The sequence below is a fragment of the Zonotrichia leucophrys genome, chromosome 29 (assembly GCF_028769735.1).
Source record: "Zonotrichia leucophrys gambelii isolate GWCS_2022_RI chromosome 29, RI_Zleu_2.0, whole genome shotgun sequence".
Classification (NCBI taxonomy): Eukaryota; Metazoa; Chordata; class Aves; order Passeriformes; family Passerellidae; genus Zonotrichia; species Zonotrichia leucophrys.
Window position 1 is genome coordinate 3,438,010 of NC_088198.1, and position 8,199 is coordinate 3,446,208.

Genomic DNA, 8,199 nt, shown 5'->3' on the forward strand with positions numbered 1-8,199 from the left:
TCTCTTTCTTTTGGGTGTGTTTGCAGTAATTTAAATATTTTCTCCCCATTTCAACCACCATAAAGTTCTTTAGGTTGGGAAAAAATCCTATTGAAGTCCTCATTTTGGGTTAAAACTGCACATTTTTTGGGTTGGGATACTTCAAGCTAAGGGGGAAGAGGGGGGCGAAATCCCCCAGAAAAGCCAAAAAAAAAAAGGAAAAATTTGAAAGTGAAAAATTTTGAAGTAGAAATTTTTGGAAAAGCAGGAGGCTTAATTGTGGAATTCTTGTCCTATAATTAGGATTGGGACAATCTTGGTGTCACCAGGGCAAGGGGCGGCTGTCCCTTCCTCCCTACAAATTTTATCCTGTTTTCTACCTGCAAAAACTCAATTTTGAGGCTGTTTTGCAGCACTGGAAGTAGGAGACTCCACTCTTGCTGTGCCACAAAAAATCCCACATGGAAATTCCTCTCCTCACCATGCTGTTCATTACAGGCAAAAAGCTCAGAAATGGGATTTTTTTAATGATCTTGACAAAAATCAGCCCAGTGACCCCGAAGAGGCCCAAACCTGCTCAGATCTCTCCCGCAAGAGGCCCCAGGCAGCTCCTGGGTGAGGAATTCCTGAGTTTCACCCCAATTCTTTTGGGTCAAAACTCCTCTTTTTGCCTCTGTGGATGGCAAAGCTTCTCTTGGAGAAATTAAAACTTGAAAAGATTTTTAAAAACAGCTTTTAAAAAGCCATTTTGGGGCAGAATTTGAGTTTTAAACCCTCACAGCTTCAAGTGCAGCAGCTGCCAGTTGTGGCCAAGCACCAAAACATTGGCAGGGGAAATTCATTAAGGAGGATTGGGGGATTAAAGAGGATTTTCCACCCAAAAGTGCCCTTTGAGACGCTCTCCTAATGATGGGGGCTCTGCACCAAGGGTTTGGGGTCAAATCTTTCCCCTCCTGGTGCAGCCAAGCAGAAAATTCGGGGGTCCCTCCTGGGGGCCGCCCACCCAAAAAACCCTCCAGGATCCTTGGAAAAGTGGGATGGGGCTGGGGGCTAAGAGGGGGAAAGGGAATGAGGGGAGACCCCCAGAAAATCAGGATTAAACCCAGCCAGGAGGGGAAAAAAATTGAGAAAAAGCCAAGTTTGGGATTTCTTCCTTTTCCTAAAAAAAAAGGGAAAACTCAGTGGGAATTGGTCACCAGGGAAGGAGGTTGGGATTGGGATTCTGGGCACCGGTCCCAGCTGGGAACGGGAACCTGGTCGAGTTTTTCCCCCCTCATTTTCCCCCCAGAATTCCTGGGAAGGGCTGGGAAAAATGGGGTTTTCCAGCCTGGAGAAGGGAAGGCTCCAGGGTGACCTCTCAGGAGAGCCAGGGACAGACCTGGGATAAAGGACAGAGGGACAGGACGTGGGGAGTGGCTTCCCACTGGGGTCTGGAGGTTTGGGTGGGATTTGGAGAAGGAATTCCTCCCTGTGAGGGGAGGGAGGCCCCAGGATGGAATTCCCAGAGGATTCCCCATCGCTGCGGAGGAGTTTTAGCATCCCCCAACCCATTCTGGGATTCTGCGGAAATCCATCAGCAAAACAGGGATTTTTGGGCAAAAAACAACACAGGAGCAACCCCAGCAGAGCACTGGATTTAGGACAAATCCAGAACTTTTCCTTAAAACAATAAAGGACAGCACATGGAAAGATCCAAATCAGGTTTATTGATTTCAGAAGAATTCAGCCTCACAAATGCTGCAGGGGCAGGAATCTCTTGCTGGAAAAGGGAGCGGAGTGTGGATTTTGTGCCACTGTCACCCCAAAATCCAGGGAAGATCCCCTCCCATGTAACTGTGTCTGGCTCCCGAATCCCACGGGAAAGGAGGGCTGAAATTCCAGAAAAAACCTCCCAAAAAGGGGCAAAATGCCAAAGGGCTGCGGGGGCCGGGCTGGCAGCTGGGCTTTGCTCGGGATAGCGGCTGGCAGGAATGTCCAGCTCCCGGCAGGGAGGCCTTGGAATCCCAGCCTCCCACAGAACCCCCTCCAATCCCCGCTGCTTTGGGAAGTGGAGCACAAAAAGCAGCAAATTCCCGGATTTCAAACCCCAGGGAAGAGCCTCTGGATGCCAAAGGGGTCGGAGCCACAGGGGGAAAATGAGGGAGAGGTTTATTCCAAAGGCTTGGGTTCCTTTGGCTCCTTCCAAAGGTGTAACAGAGGCTCATTCCAGGTGGGAATTCTCCCTTTTTTGGGGTCTTGAGGTGCTGCCACCATTGAGCAGGAAAACAAACTCATTTTCCCTGAAAAAAATAAACCCATTCACTCTCAAAAATTAAATCCATTTACCCCAAAACACCCTGATGGTGCCAAGCTTCCAGAACAGGTGCAAACCACTGCAAATCTCTGGGATTTCAGCCCTCGGTTCCGGATTCCTTGGCAGGAAGGAAGGGAAGGAGCATCCCCGGCAGGGCGGTGGAGGAGGCGCCGGGTCTGTCCCCGCAGAGCCGCTCGGGGTGCCCGCGGGGCCCTCAGGGCGTCCCCCGGGCCGGCGCCGTGGAGTTGGAGCTGCAGTCCAGGTAGTGGAAGGTCTCCAGGGTGCTCTGGGCGCTGTGGCCGATGTAGGAGAGCCTCACCGAGGTCCTGGCAGGGCAAAGGGACAGCCCAGCAGGTTTGGATTCATCACAGACTCCTCTTTTCCTCAAAAAAAACACCCCAAATTCCTGCGGGTTTTGGTGAAAAGGTGGCGATTGCAGCCTCTGGAAGGAGCTGTGTGCTCCACCCCATATTTACCCACCCTGGGCTGGATTAAAACCTGACCCTGAGGTGGATCTGGGGAAAAATCCAAGCAGGATTTTCTCCCTGGGGCCCAAATCTGTGGCTGGAATTCCCCTGGGATTCAGGAACCACAGAACAGAATCTTAAGGTGGGAAAAGAGCTCCAGGAGCAGCACCCACCTCATGAGGATCACGATGTTGTGGACCTTCACCTTGGGCAAAGTGCAGAAAAAACTGGAAAAGATCAAGGAAATTGGTCAGCAAGTGAGAAACTTGAGGAATTTGGGATTTTTTGGCAGCTCTTGCTGGTATTTTTCACTTTGGTGTTAACAAAACCATCTCCACAGCACCTTGAGAAAATTCCTGGCAAAGGAATTGAGCAGGAAAAGTGAGTGATTTACAATTAATTCCCCAAATTTTAATCAAAGCAGCTCCAACCCTCTCCCTCCCCAGGTATCTCCAAGGAGCAGTAAATCCTTACTACACATAGGACAGGGATCCACCCAGCTCTGCCTTCACGGTGAAATTCACCTGCAACAGAGCGGAAAAAAATCAGATTTCAGTGCAGCTTCATCACCTTTCAACCCCATTTCTGAGGGACTGCACAGAGCAAAAGCAGCTGTGGCCCCTGGGCACTGAAATCACGAGGTGAACTCGCAGAGCTCCCGGTCAGTACCAGTTTGTCCCTCAGGGGCTGGATGCTGGAGACGTTGGTGAGCTGCTGCCTGCCCACCACGGTGTTCATGTACTGCACCTGGCTGCTCAGGCTGCTCACTGCCACTGAGTAGAAGTTGGAATTCCTGATCCTCAGCGTGGCCTGGAGGGGACAAAAACAGCCCTGACCTTGCTGGCTCTTTCCCCTGGGGATTTGTTTTCCCAAATCCATGGAAACTTTACCGTGATGGCCAGGAGGACAGTGGAGTTCTTCCTGTCAAACCACACCTGCACCACTTTGATGCCATCATCGTCCACCAGCACCGAGTGAGGGAACAGGAAGAAAACCCCCAGGCCAGACAGCAGCAGGCAGAGCAGCACTGAGAGCAGCACATAGAGTTTCCTGGGGGAAAAGAAAAAAAAAAATTCTTCACCTCTTCTGCAAGATTAGGATCCTAAAAAACCCCACCCCCTGTTTGGTTTCCTTGGAAGAGGCACCCAAGAGCTGCTGTCACATTTTTAATATCAAGATGGCTCAAAATCCTCCCTTTGCACATTTAGGGTTGGGTAATGAGCAACCAAAGCAGCATTTTGGGGTCTTTTTGCAGTTGCTCCCAAAACTCCAGTGAGGGGATGGAAGGTGGGAGTGAGTTTGTGGTATTCATGGTAGAAATATTTAAAATCACACTTATACCCTATATTTTGGGGTGAAAACAGCCCCTAAAGCAATAAAAGAACTCCTCCCTTACGTTCTCTGAGGACGAAGCCGTTGGTCGCTGTAGGGGATCAGAGCCACCAACTCGTTCACCTGCTCTGGGAAGCAAAATGGGAATAACACATTAAAAAGTGACATTTTATGGGAATATCACATAAGTGACTTTTTTTTTTTGCTGTTTAGAGCTGGATTTTGGGGTGCTTAGGCCCCAGAGGAGCAGCCACCTGAAGGGATGCGGCCGGTGCCTTGGCAGGTGGGGCAGGTGATGCTGTCCTGGCCCGTGAACTCCACGTAGGGATTCTTGGCCCCGTCCTGCACAGGCTCCTGGCTGACCAACACCTCCTCATCCTCGGCCTTCCTGCAGCTCGGGGCGGCGCTGGCGGCGGACAGGGAACGCACAGAGCCCATGGTGGCGGTGATGGGGACGGCTGTGTCACCTGGGACAGGCGGCAGGAGCGGCTCTGGGCTGTTAAAGGGGGTTTTGAGCCATTTCTAAACCACAGTCCCAAAGCCACCACAACCCCATCCACACGGGGCTTCCCTGGAGAAGGGGACACCTTGATGGGCTCCATTTCCAGCCACCCAAAACCCAGCGCTGCCCAGGCACCCCCTCCTCCAGTGAGAGCAGCATCTCCTCAGGCAGACCCCGCCCCAAAACACAGCCCCGGGGCTCGGAGCGTCCCCTCAGGAACAGCCCAGAGCCCCTGAGACGCCCCGAGAGGAACAGGCCCCACTGTGGACCCCATCTCAGAGACTCCCTCATCCTCAAGGTCCCCCTCCCTCAGGAACCGCCCTTTGAAGATCCCCTCTCTCAGAGACGCCCTCCCTCAGGAATTTCCCCTTCACAGACTCCCACCCTCGGGACCTCCTCCCTCAGAGCCCCCCTGTCCCGGCGCGCCCCTCACAGACCCCTTCCCTCAGCGCTCTCCGCCAGGGGGCGCCCCTCTCCCGTCGCCGCCGCGGCCCCGCCCCGTCCCCGCGCGCAGCCGCCGTCGCTATGGCAACTGAGGGCGGTGGACGTGGGCGGGGACTCATATGACCCCGCCCGTTTCTCCTCACGTGAGATGGGCGGGGTTACAAATACCACGCCCATCTAGTGGGACAAACGTCACAGTGTAGGGCGGGGTTTAGAGAGCCGCGCCCCGTCATTTCACCCAAAGCGCACGCGCCAATAATCAGGGGTGTGGTCAGTGACCACACCCTTCATTTGCATGTGATAGGCGTGGTCATATTCGCGCAGGCGCAGAAACAAGGTGTCGTTCCGGTTGGGCGTGGCAGGGCGGGGCAAGGCGGGGCGTGACGTGAGTCGCGCGCGTGCGCGCGACGGGGGGGCGTCCCGTTAGGAGCGTGCATGCGCTGGAGGGCGGGGGGCGGGGCTTGAACCAGTGTGGATCTCGGGAGCCCCAGTTTGGGGATCGCTGTCCCAGTATGAGCCCCCTCACACCAGTACAGACTCGGGCCGCACCAGTGGGAGAGCCCTGCTCCCAGCACGGAGCGGCCTCACACCGGGACCGAGCGATCCCGAGCAGTCCGAGCCCCCCTGTCCCGGTCCGGAGCGGTCCCGAGCGGCCCGAGCCCCCTGTCCCGGTCCAGCCCAGCATCACCTCCAGCCCCATTCAATTTCTGAGGAAACGCCCCCAGGCCATTCCCTCCCACCTCCCCCCCAGCCCCGACAGCTCCCGGGTCCGTTTTACTTCAATAAATTCCCTCCCGCGGGACTTTCCCCCAGCACACCCCAGAGAAAAACGATGGGAAAAAAAAATCCCTCCCTCTCCCAATTATCCAAACTACCAAAATAAATTTAATGGCAAAATTAAAATATTTTGCGAGCTCCAGAGGCACCTCCTGCCTGACCGCGGGAGACGTATCCCATGGAAATTTTATGGATCATTTCTCCTCTCCTTCCCAGGAGCGAAATTTCAGGGAGGGTAGAATTCCCTGCTCTCCTTCCTTCCCGCACCGTCCCGGGGGCTGAGGCATGAAGAAGGGCTGGGAAAGGAGAAGGAAGAGGGATTGGGAAAGCAGAAATCCCTGCCAGTCCCTTGGGACGAGCTCGACCCCGCAGAGAATCCCCAGAGCAGGGAAAGAAGCGAAAATTCCCCCCGCAGCCTCCCCTCGGCTCCTGTCGCGTCCTGGGTTAGATCCCTGTTTTTTTACCAGTTTTTTTCTGCCCCCAAACCCAGCGGGAGTGGGCGGAAGGGGGAAAAGCCCCTTTTCCAGCCAGCAGGCGGGACTGTGGAAGCGCTTCCCGGGAAATCTCCGCTCTCCCGGGATGGGGCGAGCCCGGACCCATCCCCGGGATGACGGATCACTGCTCCAAGGACCGGGAAATACCGGACTGGGGCTTTTCTCATCTTTTCCATGTGTCCTTCAGGGATTTCTGAGCCTTGAAAAGGGGTCGTGGAATCGCAGGATTTTTTAGGAGGGATCTTGGAGCTCATCCAGCCCCGTTTGTCCCACAGGTGCCGCCCTCCCAGGTGCTCCAAGCCCCGTGCAGGGACAATTCCGGGGGTGGCAACGACGATCCTTAAGGTTCCTTCCGAGCCCAAACCATTCCATGAAGATCTGGAGATCCCACTTCCTGCCACTCCACATCCCCGGGCCATCCTCCTCCTCCTCTCCCAGCCCCGCCGATCCCTTTTTCCAGGCTGGAGCAGCACAAAAACCGCGGCTCCCGCTCACAGCTCTTGGGATTTGCAGGCAGGAATGAAATTCCGTGCAGGAATTAAATCCTCCCGAATCCTGCCCGTGCCGGCTGTCCCGGGTATGCGGAGCAGAGCCGGGATTTGGCCCCACACCCCTCGTGCCGGGTGAATTGAGGGCAGAAAAGCAGCAGGGAATCAGGAGAGAGGGAGAGAATTCAAGCCCTCCTCGGCCACCAACTTTCCCAAAAGCTCGGGGGACACAAATTCCCGGTGGGAAAAATGTAAAAATTTGTATGGAAAACGCGTCTCGCTGGCATGGCCGTGCCAGTGGGGAAAAGCCTTAGAAGATTTTGGGACCTTTTTTTTGGCATGGAAAGATAACCCCAAAAGCACCAGGATGGGAATGAGCAGCTTCCACCACTCTCCCGAAATCCTTCCGCGCCACGAAATTGCCTCTGATGAGCTCCTATTTCTTCCCAGACGTTGTTTTCCCCTCCTCGGCCTCATTAAATCAATTTAAAGGCGATTTCGAAGCGTTTTCCCCACGCAAACCGCGGCGGCTGAACCCGGTGCCCGCGGCTGCGGGGGCTCTGCTGCGCCGGGGGCTCGTTTGCTCCCGGGATTTTGGGTTTAGGGGACACCCGATAAACCCTGGAGCGGCAGCAGCAGGGGTTCTCTGGGAGCTCTCTCGCTGCTTTATTCGGTGCTGCAGGTGGCTGCACCCGGGTGGGGATGTGAGGAAGGAAATGGGGAAATTGCCGAATATCCCGATTTTTTAGACTGGGGGTGCAGGGTGCCCAATCCTTGGGTTGGGGTGGGCTGAGCTGGTTCTGCCCAAAATCCCACATTCCAAGCCACCAATAAGAGGATTTTGTATGGTCAAGGTCGGTTCTTGCTCTATCCCAAATACTCTCAGATCCTTCAGGAGCAGCCAAATCCAGGTGTCCTGCGGGTCCCCAGGCCGGGATCACCCTCGGGCTCTGAGGGGACAGCAGGAGCAGCCGGAGCCTGCAAAGAGCCGGGAGTGCTGGGGGTGGCACTCCAGTACCGGTGGCATTCATTCTGTCCCGGTGCAGCACCGGGCACTCACTGGGAGCTGGATCGGCTGCCCGAGCCCACCGGGCTTTCGGGAGGGGCGGCAGCCCCCGGAGCGCCGGGCGCTGGCACCCCAAGAGTGCCCTGCCCATCGGGGCGCCTCCGGGTGGCGGAGAGAGGTCGGGTGGGCAGCGGGGCCGGGTGGGCACCGGGTGGTCAGCGGGGTCCGGGACCCTCCGAGGAAGCCCCCGCGCTACCGGGGCCACGTGAAATTCCCGCCACACCCCCTCCGCCCTGACCGCGCCCATCCCTGCCCTTATGTGGAGTGTATGGGCGGGGCCAAGGCGGGGCCGCGCAGGCAGGGGCGGGGCCGGGGGCGCCGGTTCCCCTCAAAACGCGGCAGCGGGCGGGCCGGGGG

The 8,199-nt window shown here is 55.9% G+C and overlaps 1 protein-coding gene across 3 annotated transcripts; it reads right to left on the reverse strand.

Annotated features, from left to right (window-relative positions):
• Positions 1–1,664: 1,664 nt before the first annotated feature.
• TMEM106C (transmembrane protein 106C) lies at positions 1,665–5,124 on the reverse strand. Of its 3 annotated transcripts, none has more exons than XM_064734718.1 (8): positions 5,011–5,124; positions 4,326–4,538; positions 4,136–4,199; positions 3,630–3,789; positions 3,409–3,549; positions 3,214–3,263; positions 2,913–2,966; positions 1,665–2,598 (listed from the first exon to the last, which is right to left on the reverse strand). In XM_064734718.1, the coding sequence occupies exons 2-8, from the start codon at positions 4,507–4,509 to the stop codon at positions 2,487–2,489; spliced, it is 765 nt and encodes a 254-aa protein (XP_064590788.1). In that variant the 5' UTR covers positions 4,510–4,538; positions 5,011–5,124; the 3' UTR covers positions 1,665–2,486. The 3 variants fall into 3 exon arrangements, with proteins under 3 accessions (XP_064590788.1, XP_064590789.1, XP_064590787.1); XM_064734719.1 differs by having other exon boundaries at positions 3,675–3,789; positions 4,326–4,567; positions 5,011–5,112; XM_064734717.1 differs by having other exon boundaries at positions 4,326–4,567; positions 5,011–5,112.
• Positions 5,125–8,199: the final 3,075 nt, after the last annotated feature.